At 40.2% G+C, this 17424-nt stretch overlaps 1 protein-coding gene and 1 long non-coding RNA gene across 29 annotated transcripts in view; one reads left to right on the top strand and one right to left on the bottom strand.

Moving 5' to 3' along the window:
- The window catches only part of LOC111249727 (uncharacterized), a 45714-nt gene extending 29802 nt beyond the window's left edge, over positions 1-15912 (bottom strand). The window contains exons 1-4 of one of the 24 annotated variants that reach the window (XR_015325516.1): positions 15395-15912; positions 14772-15090; positions 8048-8091; positions 7545-7772 (exon numbers count right to left, since the gene is read on the bottom strand). This is a non-coding gene — a long non-coding RNA (uncharacterized LOC111249727). The other 23 variants (XR_015325511.1, XR_015325514.1, XR_002673064.2 and 20 more) reach the window with 23 other exon arrangements.
- Positions 987-11926, top strand: LOC111249726 (gem-associated protein 6-like). 5 transcript variants are annotated; one of them, XM_022803984.2, is made up of 5 exons: positions 987-1109; positions 9748-9926; positions 10199-10343; positions 10759-10914; positions 11449-11926. In XM_022803984.2, exons 1-5 carry the CDS (start codon positions 1002-1004, stop codon positions 11551-11553), a joined length of 693 nt encoding a protein of 230 aa, XP_022659719.1. In that variant the 5' UTR covers positions 987-1001; the 3' UTR covers positions 11554-11926. The 5 variants fall into 5 exon arrangements, with proteins under 5 accessions (XP_022659719.1, XP_086842011.1, XP_022659720.1 ...); XM_086985885.1 differs by lacking the exon at positions 987-1109 and adding an exon at positions 9205-9319; XM_022803985.2 differs by lacking the exon at positions 987-1109 and adding an exon at positions 9211-9437.
- Positions 15913-17424: the final 1512 nt, after the last annotated feature.

Genomic DNA, 17424 nt, shown 5'->3' with positions numbered 1-17424 from the left:
TTGCCGATGTAGAAATAGGTATACGGGGGTGTTAAAGTCGGAGCCAGCGGTCCTCATCTAGTCAAAGGTTTGTGTCGTCTGGACTGTAGCATTACAGTGACGGCGCTGTGGGACGCTGCGATACAGCGGCGGCCTAATGCGACATAGGAATCTGCGCGAGCTCTCGTCGGAGAAAATGAGCTCGGTGCTAATTATGAAAGAGAGCGCTCGTAGGGCTGGATGCAGCCAAGCTGCAGCAGGTAGAAGAAAGAAGAGAACGATATATAAAAAAAAAAGCTGATGTTGCTTGTAATCGTACCAGGCTCGCTTAGGTAGAAGGTATGGCGTACAGACGCGGGAGGTCGTTAAGGAAGGCAGAGTTCAATGCGTCGTCTCGCTGACATTGTTTATGAGATTTTCCTTAGATCAGAATTTCCTTAGAGAGAGACCTTCATTGATTAGAACAATGATGATGACGAGGATAATAATACTATAAGCTAGGATCAATGTGAGCTAGAAGCATCAAATGTGCTGTTTTCTTTTTTACAATGATACATAATTATTTAATAACCGCATACATCCGCATATACCGCTCATTAACACCGTACATTGCAAATCCATCTCGCCGGCCGATTGATCTCCAATTATATTTACTAACCTTTATAATGTTGTTCTACTTCAGCTTTCAGGAAGTGTGCGGCCGAAAATCATTCACTCACTCGTTGGAACCAGTGACATGGATACCAGCACATATCTAACGGTTTAACTCACTCGAAAGAGTCGCCTGTACACTCAGCACACTGGTCACATTAAACAGGAAAAATATTTGCAAAGGCTAGCTGCGACAAACGACAAAGACTGGAAAATACGCCTGTGCGACTAATAAGCGCATATATTCATACGTAAATTCGAACCTCCTTCGCCTAAACCAAGATTCATATACTTTGTGTTTCCATTTAAAGTACAACAAGCAAACATTATTCTGCAAATCTTATTATCCAACAGACCATTCATCGTCGAATATGCGTGGATTAGGGGTAGCGAAAAGCTTCGTTTCCACACATTGTTTGACCAGGCCTTCACTGGTCGCCCGGAGGCAAACAACAGCAACGCGCTCGCCCCGTGTCCTGGTACGTACTACAGGCTTAAAACACGCAACCTCTTATTGTCGTGAGGTACAATGACCAGCTACCGCGGTAGGCTACAGGATCAGATGCGGTCAAAGCTCCTCATAGAGCCTAGATAGATTCTATCCGGTCGATGTCGATAGACGCGCTCTTTCCTCGCTGTGATCGCTCACTCCTCCCCAGTGAACAACGGCTTCTTAAACCTCTCAGTCGATTGCTTATGTGTCTGTGTGTGCATTTGTCTATCTTCGTGTATGTATATTAGCGCCCATGTATTTCCTTATGATGGTTCTATTGGCTCTATAGGAAAGCTTCTACTGTCTCTCGTCGCAGTATTCGACTTGGCCTGTCTATCTAACGTGGCGTAGTAAACAGTACATAGACACTTAGGTTTTGCCAGACAACAACCTGGTACTAATAACAACCCGCAGCACAACAATCATACAATAGTTCCGAGCTGTGTTGCGCCTTCCCCGTTCCTCGCCGGTGTTGTCCATAGAGGGGAGATGTACATTAGGTCGGTACCTCTCGGGGTCGACGGCCTAAAGGTCTAAGCAGTCTGACAGTTTAACGTCTCGACGGCGTATTCACCCGGCTAGCAACTAGCAACGGGGACGGCAAAATCCAGCAGCGGTACCGGCTTGTTGAGTCTGAGCTGGCGTCATACACCGATCCGATGTCGCCTTCTTGTATCGCTTCTGATTGAGCTAGACGTCTACCGCTGCTGCCCTTCTCCTTGTTGAGCTTCTTTCCTCTGCCCTCGCCGGTGTTCTTCAGTGTTCAGACAGTGTCTCGGATAGCAGCCCCCTCTATGCCCCCTTCGCCCAGTTCTGCAGTGATGCTCGGTATCGGCCGACGGCTAGACCCTACCGAAGACGATTCGGCAGCGCCGCGCAAACAGGGCGCCCTATCGACAAGCGCATATGTGTGTGCCTATTCAAACGTCGAAATGCGCCGTCGTATTTCGTAGATGACGGCTGTAGCATTCGGTAAATTTAGGGAAACGGCAAGTCTAAGTTGAGTAACTGATCTTCAAGGAAATCGACGTTCGTTGCGGTGAAAAGGACCGCTGCGGAAATTGGCAAGCCTACGCTGTAGGGCTTGGGTCATAGTTTCTATGGGTTTTTTCGAGTTGTTGAGGGAATCGTGCCGCACAATAATACGGTGCGAGACATTTGATTGAAATTAATGCGTTATGATTATTCCGTTCTCGTTAGGTAGCAGAATTTTGACGCTACTCTATCCGGCCTAGTTGTTTGTTAGTGCAAGGCGGGCTGCAGCTCTATCGGTGCACGCTTTGTTATTGTGATGACATATATCTTAAAGCCTATAATAGGCAATGCTTAGAATAATGGTCTAGGCACTGTTTTTCTTCTGGCTTATAGAAGAATTAGGTCATTACGAGGTTATTGGGAACCTCACATCGTGTGGTGTTGTCCCTCAAACAGTGACCCTTAGTGGCTCTTTAAGATTCGTATAAATTTACAACAGATTTTCGTGTGTAGCAAATTCACTTGTGGTAGTCAGTTACTGAAAGTGCTTCTAGCGCAGTAGATCCAACGCTATTTATGATATGTGCGCTACAAGCTTAGGCAAACGAAAAAAGGTGGCCGGAGAGCCGGATCATACTAGCTTACTCTCTTCATGTGTTATTTGAATTTATGAGAAAATCAATAGCAACACAGCGTAAGCAAACCAAATTCGTAAAATTGCTATTTCGCTCAAATTTTCGGAGCTTTCCAGCCGATCGCCGGCGTCCTATCAATTTCGGCTCGCGTGAAGCGAACGCAAATCGGTGGCCGTGCCCAATTTTGATCAATACGTGCTCGTTCGAGATCGTTCGATAACTAGGGAATTGCGGGTATAAGAAAGCTTGAATTATCTTGCTATCTATTCCGGTCACTCTGCCATACGTCGAGACCAGGATCCAGCAAACTATGCCATGTCTATTCGGTTGCTAAGCGAGTATGCTGGACAATAATCGGGTTCGACTCCTAGAGCTTATAACACGTGGTGGTGGTTGTTGTTGTTCTGTACGGGCAGTACGACAGCCGTCCTTATGCAGCAGGTAAGGTCATGTTACGAAACGCCTAAAATTAGGCACAGTATTGATGAGTAGCCGTATGAAGAAGACGGTAGACGATCAAGCGAAAACAACTCGTATTGATTAATGGGTATTCGTTGAGCCATAAAGCTGCGCCGAGACATAGTCCAAATGTTAGAGATTGATTTGAAAGATACATTAATCGCACCTCAGAAAGAGATTCCTTACTTTTTCTGTAGCGATTTCCATCTGAAGCTACAACTTCTGAGTTTGTTGCCAATAGCAGAGGTCAACGGCTGTGCTTTATAGCTCTGTCAGGGCCGATCAGTTTAGCTATTACGTACCGCAATCTTGTTCAACTTAGAATAAAATAGATCCGATGCTAGTGACTCTAATTGTTGAGAAATATAAAATACAATCGATTAGTACTGCATTAAATAAATAACAAAATGCACATAAACATACTTATGGGCTATTGCCGGCCAGTTGATCGATCTAGCCTCGCGTATATCTTGCCCCATTATACAAATATAAGAGATAATGTGGGTTAAATAAATTAGGCTTTTCAGCATTCGCTAAGCCCCGTTCATTCACATAAACGTTATCAACGATAAAATCGAAAACTGTAAATAGTCACCTAGTTCGTATAAATGTTGTAGTTAGCCTCGGCAAAACCGGTTCGGGATGGCAATTTACTTACTAATAGACTGCGAAATTTCGACGAAAACTGTTGCTCGTGGATTTCGTGTTGCTTCACCCGCAAATTTTGCCAGCTACTCAACTTAACGAACATTCAACTTTAAAGGAATAGTCACCTTTTAATCATCTAGAAAGAGTCACTACTCGTATCTCGGATGTCCTGTATTGGTCTAGCAGACTCGAATTTTTACGGTTACTTCGGCCGCGTTTTCCAAATCGATACCTATATTGGCGTCTGAAAAAGCTTTTCGGTCACCTGGTACTTCAAAGTTTTAAGTTCGCAACGGAACAAAACGAGTCCTAACTTTTACAAGGCGACCCACTAACTTCGTAATGCTTGTAACGGTTCGTGATTGCTATATTGAACGAGTTCAGCGATGGTCTCGTTCACGTTTAATTCATGGAAACAAGCTATTAATTTCAACTAATTTATCTAATGGATTCGTAGTTGAGCAAGCAGATATTTGGACGTTTGTCGTTGCGGAATTGCCTAAAAACGTAAAAGTCGATCCTGCGAGTGTACGAGATCAGTGTCGAGTTATAGAGTTGAATGGTTTAAGAGTAGTGTCTGATGAAACTGCTGAGCCGTCTGACTTCCCAATAGAATCTTGGCAAGACGCTAAAGAAATTTGATCATAACCATAGCCACACGGTACGATTGATTCGTCGGTCACGTGGCAATCTTCTTACATTGATACGAGGCCAAATCTCTTTTAGATTCCTAAATGCTGAGAGCAACGAAAAGTATTCGATCCGCGCTCGAGAGGATTCAGCGAAGAATTCGGATGCTCCGTATCAAGAACAGCGGGACTTGACGTCTCTCTCGCCAGGACCTCCGTGGTCAACGCCGTCGTTTCATCGAGATGCACCGCTGCAACGCAGCGATCTCCAAAGCTCTGTGCAGGTCGAAAAATAAGAATTGCTTGATTTATGGAGGGATAGTCCGACTCGGAAGGTTCGGAGTCTGTTGCTCGCTGAGAATCACTGAGCTAAATCGAATGATCGCGAGAGTTCCAGCGAACTGCCTAGCCGCTGTTGGACTGCAAGCTAGCGCGCTTTTGCTAGCGGGCAGGAACTTGTCGCAAGAAAACTATCCACTCACTGCTGTGGTGAGCCTTACTGCCAATCAGTTTGCGTTGTTTGTTGGTCATGATCGCGTTGTATGCAACAATCTGTACGACTTATGGGACCAGGATGGACTGCGTTCACCCTCGCTCATCAGAGGTCTCCGAGAGAGGTGACGCGACGGTAGGACGCACTTGTGTTATCGATACTGTTGAGCGGAATGCATCGTATGGCCTGGTGTTCTTCCCGGAAATCTTTATACTGTTTTTGATTCGTATGCTACTATTAGCAGCAAGATCAGAGGCAGAATCGCATCATCGTTATCATCACTGTGCGATGCTGGACTTACGGTGTGACGTATTATCCGGGCACTTTCTAGCTCTTGGAGATATCCGATAAATCTATTCGTTTGCACGAGACAGGGGTACTGACAAATATAGCAGCCAACTTAGCAACTGGAGAAGTCACCTCGAAAACATCTGCTCGGATATTGGCTTGCCGCTTTTTTGCCTTCAATATCGCTAACAGTGCTTCGTAGGAAACGTTCGATATTTATCTTGTTCTTGACTGATAGGTGGACGTTCGTACGTCCGTGGAACATATGCCTGACCGAGATTGTAGTCATTATTGGTAAGGTTTACTCGAGGTAATAACGGAGGGGAAGACTTTAAGTTTAGCAATGGGCAGATCACACCCTAACTACCGAGTGGAAGGACAGCGCTGAACAACGGAGAGGAATGATAGGTAGATACAGGCAATAGGATCTATGGAGGATTGTATGACGATCAGGTTGAAGATCAAACTCGAAGTGAATGGTTTGTATCAAAAAGCTGAGAAATTTTATTATAGGCTTCTCTATTTCTTAGAAAAAGTGCAGCTCACTATTGCGGCTACGCTGAACAACAAATAACGAAATCATCTTTTCATCTAAGTGAAGAATCGTTGCTTCGGCACAGCCGTTGCTGATATTCAGTGAATAAGCAGCCAGCTTAGGCTGGGGCAACTAAAGGAAGGGCAATTTCATGAGAGCATTTTCTAACTTTCATAAGAACGCAGTCTCCCTGTGACAACTGCCGCTTATGCCTGAGTGCCCGACCCGCTCTGTAACTATTTTTTTAAGCTTCGCTCTCCGTTTTGAGCCCGACGACCAGCCAAACCTCAATTAACACGAAAAGTATTTTTTGACTAAAGAGATTGTCCACATCGTAAGGAACGCTTCCAATAGAGACTACCACTTTCACAATATTCGTTTTGCATGGTACTCACTCAGCACAGCGTGTACCGGCGTCTTTAAAAGGTGCCACTGCAAACAGAATAGGCATCGCGAGTGAATTGTATATTCTCCTAGAGATTGATCTCAGAATTACACAGAGATCCGAGGAAGTGCTGGAAGACGCGTGACTCAGCAGCGCCTAGCTGACCATCATTTACGTTGCTCAATTGTCACGAATCGTGGAGAGTCCCAGATGGTCATGTTTATAACGTAATGCACGTTCAAAACCTACGGCCCCACATGGCGGTGATTAGTTGTGTGCCCTCTAATTGATTTTAAGCTTACGATTATGCTTCGACTTGTATTCAACGACTTTTCTATCGGTTCCCATGAACGGGTGCTCTACGACTACTCGGCCTAGCTATACATAGCGATAAACCCGTTCGTGTCTGCGTATCGTTATAGTTTAGACCTGTTAAGTATTATCAGAGTTCCGAGCCCGGACCCGTAGCAGTTGCTGTATATCCTGTTAAACTAGTGGCTTTACACCTATCGCAGTTTACTTGACGCAGTTCGTGCATCGCTTGTTTAGTGGATCCGGCGAATTTTCGGGGTGATATTATTGGTTTGTCAGCCGCTTTACTGGCTCGTGGTACCTAATCACATGATTTTGGTAATCCTAAGACCTTGTTCTGACCGGTTAGTTGACTTGTACTAGAGGGATTCCGCTATGCTATTCACACAGTGACCCTGTAGTAGATGTTCTATACTTTTGTATCGACTAGCTTAACTCCTCTTGTAATTAAATCATTGTTCAGCTAGCGTTGACGCGTTGTTTTCTCGCGATGCTTCGCTATCTCAAGGTTGAACCGACCTTAGCGTGTAAGTTTTTAAGTAAATATTAGATCGTTTGGGAGACAGAGTAAGTTAACTATGTTAAAATATTTAACATCTTTCTGAAATGCTCAGCCAGATTTGAACCATTAACAATATCATCCAACGTATTTCAAAAATGATTTCTACCCAATTGTGTAAAACACCACTGAACTAACATCAGTAAACACCACTGAAAATGTTAGTAAAATTGTTCATTATGCCCATTTTTACCAATACCGAACAATATACATAGAAGTTCTATCTTGGTATAAGTTAGAATTGTATATACAAGATAAAATTGATAAGAGATAGTGCAAATTAATTGTTGTCTGGAGTCTGTAGACTTTGCTTAATAATCTCTACATTAAAATTCAGTTTGGCAGGTGAAGCCAGCTAGTCTTAGATATCCATAAAATCTTGAAACCTTCTTATATCTAGGTTATGTTCTAACTTCACACAGGCAGAAATCTACCTGAAGCTACCTGAAGGTAAAAAAAACCTTGTATAGATATAAATCAGCAAATCTCTCCTATTAACGTACTTTTCAAATGCCACTGTTGTTAACTTCTTTGCATCCTTTTGCCGCAATTCTTAACGGTGTCTTTCACTTTTCTTCCCAAGAGCATGCATTAAAGGTTTTCTCTTCGTCGACCCTCGACCAGAAATTTCCCGCAGCTTTTGGACCTAGAGGATCTTGGAAGACTATTACCGAAACTGAAGTGTAGATGATACGTATTCAGGGAATTGAAGAAGCGCTCAATTCGTTCCACTGCGATTGATGAAAAACAGACATTAGATATGTGCATTCTCGATGAATTTTGGCTCATAAATTACTGACATATATATATATATATATATTTTTGTTTATAGAGGCCCAAGAATACCCTGCTTTATTGACGTAGGTACGCCAATTGGTAGACTCGAACCAGCGATATCTTAGATTTGACAAGGTTCAGACGCTATAAAATACTGCTTCATAAAAACTCTACCAATATAAATCTAATGCCAAGGAGTTTGTGTGGCTAAAAGGCTGGGTGCGCTCACCTCACGTCCGTAATAGTAGTCCAAAAGGATTCCAGGATTCGAAGCTGTGAAGTACTCCAAATCGGGTGTTAGGCATAAGAAAAAAGTTAGTTTAGATGTCAATTTATTAACTAAAATGGCATAAAAGAATCCATGATCACCACTGGAAACGCTGAGCTGCCATATTCGATAATTAGCTAATATAAAAGCAGGCAGGACAATATTAAGTGTAATGGCACGATCTACCAGGTTGTTACCGAAGGACCGTGCGCGATTTACGGGCGATTGCTATTACATCATATAGTGAACGTATTGCCCTCGACAGGGCGAGTCATATTAGTCGACAATTACTTAAACTTTACTTGCGGACTTTCTATAACCTTTGCACTTTTAACTTAGCTTACTTTCACGATTAACTTCACTAAACACTAATCGATATCTTATAGTAAATCGGCTACATCTTTGAAAAACTTATGTCGAAGAGCTTGTAATAACATTCACTGAATACAGTATCGGCCTATATAAGTTTTTTGTACGGGCATTACTTGCATAAGGGAAGAGTGCATACGATTTTAAGAATATCGACGCTGCCTGGTAACTGCAGTTTTGCTTGGTTTTTTTTATCTTTAATTAAAACCGTTTGTTTACTGCCAGGTAACTGCCATAAGCGTAATGATAATAATATGCGGTAATTACAGAGTAACAGGCAACACGGAAGATCGATCCTAAGAGTATGAAACTAATATAACAATATAAGAAAAACATCGTCGGGAAATGGCCAGTCGAGCTGGACAACGGAGCCTTAAAGCTGAATCGCTAAAATTTGTTCACGAGATAACGCTTACTACGTAATTACTATTTAATTAGTTAACTATTAATTACCTACAAATAATATTAGAGTTTGTAATCCTAGCACGTTGAGTATATAGGAGAACTCTATAAAGAAAAGTACATTTTGTTTGAGAGAATTAAACAAATCAGCCCTTTGCTTTTATGAAAAGAGGCTAAGTAATTTTTATGACAGGCATCGGCTTTACCATTTAGCACCACTTTTACTAACTTAGTAAGCCTTTAGAATTTTTCAATTGGCAATCTTGAGATATTTTTAAATAAATAAAACAGCTTTAAATCGCGGATGGCTGAGTTATCCGTCGGAACGCGTAGTTGCCCAGGGATGATTCGAACATGGAGCGAGACAGTCATAGGCAACGCAAAAATAAGATCGAGTTCTGGATAGAAGTTCTTTATTGGTGTTGTTGGTGACTGTCAAATAAGAACTAGTAAAGCAACTGTGTGCGTAACAGAAGTGGACAAGTTTGCTGTTAACTTAAAGTTCGCTATTTATTTGAACAGATGTCAGTAGAAATCTCCGGTGAATAATAATTATATGCCGAATACTATTATCATTATGGTAACTGATGCCACTGGGACAGTTTTAATTATTTTCATATATACGACATTTACCAGAAATTGAAAGATGTTCACGATTCTTGTTACCATGGTAGGCTTACATTATAATGCTATGTCGATGGCACTAAAAAAGCATATGCGTTTTTTAGCGCCCAGGCCGATGCTACAAATAATCTGAAATTATTTCAAGTTGGTACTACCATACAATAAAAGGAGTACACAATAAAAAAAACCTGATAGCGTTCGTGTTACAATATTCCAAAGTAGTGCTAAGAACAGACTAAAGAGTTACATATTGTTTGTGTTACAAGATGTCGACTTCAGCGCAGGCTGTACAAAATACAGTCGCCACTTCAGAAGGAGAATGGAAAAAAATACGAGATGACCCAGTGCAGTTAGAGGCTCTTCTGTTCAAAGAAGCTATAGTACGGTGCGAGGGAAATTATTGTTATATGGGTGTAGTGCAGGCAATCGACCCAGTCTCAAAAAGGTCAGTCTAAGGGTGAAAGGTCTGTTGGGGGGAAACCCAACTAAGCTTATGAAGACTTCTCCCGACAGCATCTGAGGAAATGCTCCAAGCTTCAGTTTATTACAAATTAGTTAATTGGCGCCTATTTTTCGCGTGAATTTACTGTCTTGCAGTTTCTCTTACTGATGCTCGAAGAGCTTATCCTAACGTATTACAGCTATCCTTACACATTTATTCATCTAACAGTAATAAGATTTTAGTATGCATCTTCGTTCTTCTTTCGAATATTTCAGTCTAATCGTGGCTCAGCTAAACGGGCAAAAGGACATAACTAACCTCGTGTTGTGCATGGGCTCGTCTATAGAAGACGTTTTCGTAGGAGAGGGCACATCCAAGCATGGCGCGCTAGTCCAAACGCTTTTCAAACAGCAGACCAAGGTAAATATTCACAAATAATCTATAATAGTTCAATACGATAGAAGTAGTACGGACTGTTCGCTTATGAAAACTCTCTCGTAGGGATCAACATGCTCTAAACATGTGCTCTCCCAAAAAACTTTACCAAGGGCATTTATGCATTGTTTATTAAAAAGTAAATGCTAACCTTATATCTGTGTCGCAAGACAATTGTTAAATCATTCTGCATTTGTAAAATAAAATGGTAAAAAATAGGTATCTTGCAATCCAAAAAATGCTTTACTATAACCTGTTTCCACCTGTTGTTATTTATTACTAGAGATTCAGGTTCGATTTGATTTATTTTATATTTGACGTGAGTTAAAATTTCAATAATTTCCTCTTCAAACGTTCCTTTCGAATGAATTTTACCTAAAAGTTGCGTTTCATCTTATAGGAGGAGATTTCTCCTACTAGGTTGAACGCCTTGCGTGATCATCTACTTAGTCACCTGAGAGCCCATCAGTTACCTGTCGAAATAGACCTCAAAGACGGTGAGACGTTGCGAATCGCACAGATTGCCTACATCGCACCGCCGTACACTGTTAAAGAGGTAAATGGCCATTAGGTTACTATTTTTTGATTAGTAGATTTAGATATACATATCCAATTAAAACCAATCCATAGCCAATTTAAGAAAAACCTAGGGGATTGAGAAACAAATGTCTGTAAAGGTATTTTTTAACACTTTTAGCTATCTTTAATGTGTGAAAAAATCCTTGAGGGCATAAGCATCGAAAATCGGCTTTTCACTAAAATGCCTGAAACAGGTCTTACTAGACTTATTTGGGGTTTTGACGCAGCCCACGCCATTTGTTTGCGGGGGAATTCATTATTATTGTTATCACTACTATCAAAGTTATTATACAATGAATCAGGGACAGCAAGAGTTATGTCAACAGCGACCGCAAGACCGATCGTTTTATTCTGTCACGTGTTTATTTGCACTTTTGCTAATCTAAAGCAACTCTTTGAGTACCTGATTAGGTAAACGTTTAGAATTTGATTGCTGTAGTGCTCTGAATGCTTAAACCAAAGGACTCTTTTCAAGGTGGTTCTACTTGATTGTCTTCCTCAATCTCTACAGGTATACTGCCAGAACGAAATAGTGATGGAACGCATTACAAAACTGGTCGAGGAAATACCACCTATGCAAGCGTCGACTGAGACAAATATCACCCTGTCGTCTTGATTGGTCCAAAAAGATTTGTTAGTATTTGAATTGTTGTTTTTTTTTGTTAATGAATTCGGAAGCAATAGTGGTTGAGCGCCTTACCGTGTATTAATGATCACTATGCAGTTAAGCCCATTGCGCTGGGTCTTACACGAAGCAATGCTTTTCGTGATCAATGTGTGTATAATATATACATTAACACATGCAAATACTCTAAATGTGTTTGACAATCCTTTGTAGTTTACTCAGGCAGGGTGAAAGGGCCAGAAATTCTGTTCTTATATATATATATATATATATATATATATATATATATATATATAAATAAACTCTTTCAAAATACATAGTTAGCTGTGAGGCTGATAACAAATAAAGGCTGATCTTCATTTAATATATGAAATATTTATTACTACTAGAAGAGTAATCGAAACGAACCTCTTCGTCTTGTTTGTTTAATATAACGATGACCGAATGTGATTAATTGATTATATGTTTACGAAAATATAAAAATGATAAATTCATAAAAATATGTATTGAAGTCTAAAAAAAATGTAAAGTACCTGTAATATTATGCAAAAAAAGTATGCCACGCAATAGATGAGGTTAGTGTAGCAGAGCTGTCAAGATGTTCTAACGAGAACGAAACAGGATCCAACTTGATATCAATCAAAAAATCAAATGTCAAATTGAATCGCTGGAACAGGTCGCTAATTTCAACATTCGGTAGAAAATAAGATGCCTCAAAATAATGAAATACTACCGGTTCCAAAACAAGGGTGGGAGATTAAAGGCCTCACAGGACTTTAAACAGAAAAACAAGTTGCCGTGGTTGTGTAGGCTTTCGAGTAAAACGGAGCCCGAATAGTATCCTGCTTATTGACTTATTACAGCATTCTTCAAAGCACGCATCATCAAGTCGGGACGAACAGTTGTTTCCCTGAAGATTTCTATTTTTTATAAGCCTTTAGTGCTAATGCTCTGAGTTTCGGAAAACAAAAAACTAACCACTGAACGATATATTGGACTCTAAACCCATTATTCTCTGATTAAGTTATAGCCCTGTATAGACTTCTCATATAAATAATGTTGTCTGTTTTTTTGAGAATTGTAAAGGTTGCTTCAGTTTTTCGATACGCGAAAGAGCTCCAGTCAAACTAAAAAATAACCTTCGCTGCCAAATGAAAAATCAACGCTTTTTAATCTTGTAATAAAATCGCCTAGAAAAGCAGGCTTGATAACATGGAAAAGTCGCTTGTATAGCGCTTTAGATAAGTATTACTCAGAGACGTGCTAGTAAAAGTGATAGATGCCAAAGTTCGTTATTGTTTTATAAATTGGATGATGTCTATTTTCATTGAGATGTTGTTGACTAATATTCATAGATATGTACACATATTTATAGGAACAGGTAATAACCAACCCTTTACACAAATCCAAATGATAGTTTCCTCAAAGCGAGTTTGACTAGGTAACCGGCATGCATCAGTCGATTTGCGTTACTCAATTCAGTTAAAGTGCTCAGATCCTTTTCTATTTTGTGAGTGTCTTTATATATCCTGGTACACACATGTTGTGTAATGCATGATCCTACACCTCAATACGCACCTTTCCACTGATCAGGGCTCGTTTAGGTTATGCCTCTCGATTACCTCCCCTAATTCACATACAGCTGTCATTGCTCTTCATTGGATTCGTAAATCAACATACACAGATTTCCTAACATACATAGCACCTATTTTGACGTTTCTATATAATTATCATATATATCATGTTTATATAACAATAAAAACATCAGGTAAGTTAAATGTTTCTTGTTTATACACTTGTTCAAAAAGTGCCCTTAAACGCTTATCTCAATTGCCTGACCTACGATCATCAATCGACTGTTCACGGTAATGGGCCAGCACGAAACAAAGCGTATCTACTTCCAGTTTTCATCTGATACCACCACGTGTCCGTAAAGTCTTTATTTATTATTTTGTAGGCAAACTCATTATCCACTGTGCTAACACGGGCCAATTGATGCCAACAGTTTAATAGTTGAAAGAGCCTTGATTAGAGAATTAGAAAACCGGTTATCAGCTAAGTTCTACTTTTCAAAGCATGGATCTGTTAAGAAAAAGTACTACATATTTCTTTACTATTGTATGTATACGTGTCGATAGGAAACGCTACCAATTACGTCTTCTCGAATAACAACAGTATATCTTAATTATCGGCCACCTGATAATTTATCTATTGATAATGTGGGCGTGGTCCCTCAAGCTTTAAGAATGCTAGGGATTTCATAGACTTGCCTTTCTGTATCGAGCGAACAAAAATAAATAACCGAGTTAACTAATCCGCGGATTGCTTGAGAGTGAAGTGCAAATTAAAGTGGTTTTTGCAACGTCGCTTCCACAGTCTGTCCCTAAATATTACGGGGAACGAAGTCTTATATTGAAACCGGTTTCTGTTCTAAAACGACCATATTGTCTTCCTCTCACCCAGACCACTGCGGTTTTTTTCATGCAATAATATGCCTATATATGTTCTCCATTGCGTAAACTCTACGGACCGGTTTGTATGTACAGGGCAGCTAATTTGCAGCCGGCCGAAACACATGGTAGATTGAACATGCTTTCGACGATCTTTCTGACAGAGGCCATCACACCAATAAAATGTCACGGAACGCAGGTCAAAAGCGAAAGACACATTAACGCACGGTCAGGTAAAAATCGCACAATGTGATCATCGCTCTTGGACCGATGTATACGAGCATCGTAAAAACATATGGCGACTGTTACGGTACTTTCCTATGAACGCAAGCTTCTGGTGGAAACTTTGCCAGAGCTTGTAAATGGTTTCGGCACTGCTACGGTTAAATTAAGGTTTCTGTTTGCTGTTGCTACGAAGCTGTAGCCTAGATAAATGCAACTGAGAAGTAATACGTTACCTATTTTGATAGCTAACTGCTAAGTAGATTTGCACCTATTTGTATGCACCAGCTGAGCTCAAACAATTATAATATACGCAGTATGTTAGAATTTAAGTCTCGAGGTTGATAGCATAGGTATAACGGCTCAAAAAAGGTTAAAGAATAACGTGCTCTGTTCGATTTGAATCCTTCAGTGCTTCGTCTAAAGATTTTATCACTCATAGTTTAGTCGTAAAGGTAACTTCAGCCTTGCTTAAGTACTTGGAACGATCGGTACAGAGACGCTTACTTATGCTATAGTGACCTGTAAGGCACGAACCTACAAATTGACGTTGTGCATATACCTTCATGTCACTCCTTTCGTAAATGAATCCGTTACGGTGACCAAAATCAAATTTCGTCTGTTGTTGCTAGTGTCATTTCATATTTGATATCACAGGGCACGGCACTGCTTCTCACCGAAAATTCAAATTACGCGCCGCCCATCTCCGCGATTTCGGAACAGCATTGCTGAATTCGATGTTATTTATCAGACAGTTGAATCACAACATAATTATTTTGGTAGTTATTTGTTTAGGCTTTTGTTTTGACAATAGTACGTCTCTTTTTTCGTCTTGCAGTATATGGGCAGTGTTGTCCTAAAAAGAAGAGAACAACTGGCTAATATCAGCAAGCGAATAAATTGATAACAGTAATAATATAGGAGGTACTTACATAGACTACAAAGAAATGGATTCATCGTATCAAAGCTATTTCAATATTATTATAGTTTTTAAAAGGTCCACGAAAAGGCATCTAACACGTGTTAACGCCTACTAAACGCCGCGCAAATGCTAGGTGATCGAAAACTACTTGTATGATGCAGGTAAAGCAAACCACTGACGTCATTGAGGTATGAAGATGTGCACAGCCAAAAGGAACGATAATCATACAATTACTTACGAGAGATCGAAGCGATGAATCCTTTGCCATATTGCTTTAGCAAATGCCCAAGTTTAACTGAACAGCTGTTTGAAGTCTCGGCAACATGTGCACATAGCCTGAACACTTACTAAGCAAGAGGCGTCTCAAGCTGCCTGTAATAAAGTTTAGCTAAACCCAACGCGGTATTTGATAAACACCAATGAAAAAGTTCTGTTATTTTGTATAACTGTGGCAATATTTTTTGGCGGGAATTCTAAGTCGAAGTATGTCGATACCGTCTTAAAAGAACCTGCATGTGCAAAGAACAAATACGCTTTCAGCTAAACTAGAAGGTCTTCTGAAGGGTATGACGCCACGCAATTTAATTCTTGCTTTGCGACTTTGCACTGATTCAAAAGCAATGTAATAGCATGTACGGGGCATTGGCTGCCTGTCCTAATAACCGGCCAACTCGACGATGACCGCGCGAACAACACTATCTGTCCGAAGACTCATAGGCACCGAAGTGTGCCAACGCATTGCCTGAAGGTACGCACCTCATGCGCACGAGCATGCAATTTGTCCCGTCAATTGAAGACAAAACTATAGACTTTTAATAGTAATAGTAAACATATGTCCAGTTATAGCTATAGTTGCTGCGCACTTTGTAAGTCGAAGATGGGCGGTGTTTTACCACCCACTTATCTTTTTAGGAAGCGCGTTGCCCTGAGCATAACGAATGGATTTAGTTACTTTTACGTAGAAGATGGAAACAGCATAACGTAAAGCAGAAATGTTAGTAACTCCACATGCGTGTTTCAGAGCTGCCACTTAACCTGCCGGTATGGTTATAGATTATAAGCCCAGCTGATCTAAACTTCTTAAATAGGTTTACACTGCCAAATAAAATGCACCTCTTTGAAATACACTATATTAGAGGCGACTTGTGCCTTTAATATAGTGTACTCCTGGTGTTTTGAGAGACGCTACCCAGTGGAAAAGATTTCTCTTTAATAATATATTAAAAAGGAGCACTGTGTTCGAATTGCTGATAAAGTCCGCAGTTCCTCTGTGTTTCAGAGTGTGATTTGTCAATGAGAACTGTGGAGCACATAAATAAATCTATAAGTGACAAGATGAATAAAATTAGACTATCTTTATAAGGACAGTTGGGTGGGTTTAAAATGTTAGGTCACCAGTCTGTAGTTGTCAAAAACATTAATCCGTTTGCGGGAGGAAAATACTAACAAAACGTTTCGAAAATCAGAGTAGCATGCCCATTCTTTATTAAAGGATTAATCGTTGAAAGAGGCACACAGTTAATCATGCAATGTAGACCATAAGATATATATAGTTGATCCGTTGGAACAAAGTGAAGATTGGTATATCATATTGTTTTTTCATAGGTCGTAGCGAACATCAGCGGTACAAAGATTGCGAAAAATGTTTTAGGTTCAATCACGATTCCGGTTACGAGTATTCTAAAGTCTGACTTCCCAGGCCTCTATCGCACTATAAAGAAATTTGTGTTAACTTTTTACTCTATATTTTTGCGACGCCCGATTATTTTTATTTTTATATTACCATATGCTAGAAGTTAAACAGGATGCCTTTAATTGGCCTGTTAGCCTATCAAACTGAACGAGTAAAAACGAAAATACCAATTCGTGCTAGAGATTTTTCGAAAGTTTGGAAATACTATCGGGAATGTAGTAAAAACAATAAAATATAATGTTTTTTTTGGGTAGGAATAATTCATAAACTGTTTCAAAGGTTTCATGACGAATTTATCCTGCAGTTCATTTAGCACCTTTGATTTAGGAGCTATACAATGATTTATCTTCAGAATGCATGTGTGACTCAAGCGATTAAAAAATCTTGCCTGAGCCCATTATGTCGTTTTCGCAATTATTAGCATCAGAGTAAGCCGATTGAATACATAGAAACTGTTTTAGTCTACGCGGTCGATTTTATATTTTTAACTTTATGTATAGATTAGCTTCGGATCGGAATTGTAAGATATCACTATGGGGTTGACTCAAGAAGGGAGCCCAAAGCATAGCTGAGCT

The sequence above is a fragment of the Varroa destructor genome, unplaced genomic scaffold (assembly GCF_002443255.2).
Source record: "Varroa destructor unplaced genomic scaffold, Vdes_3.0 BEIS01000004.1, whole genome shotgun sequence".
NCBI lineage: Eukaryota > Metazoa > Arthropoda > Arachnida > Mesostigmata > Varroidae > Varroa > Varroa destructor.
Note: the sequence above shows the minus strand (reverse complement) of the source record. Positions and strands in the feature narration are given on the sequence as shown.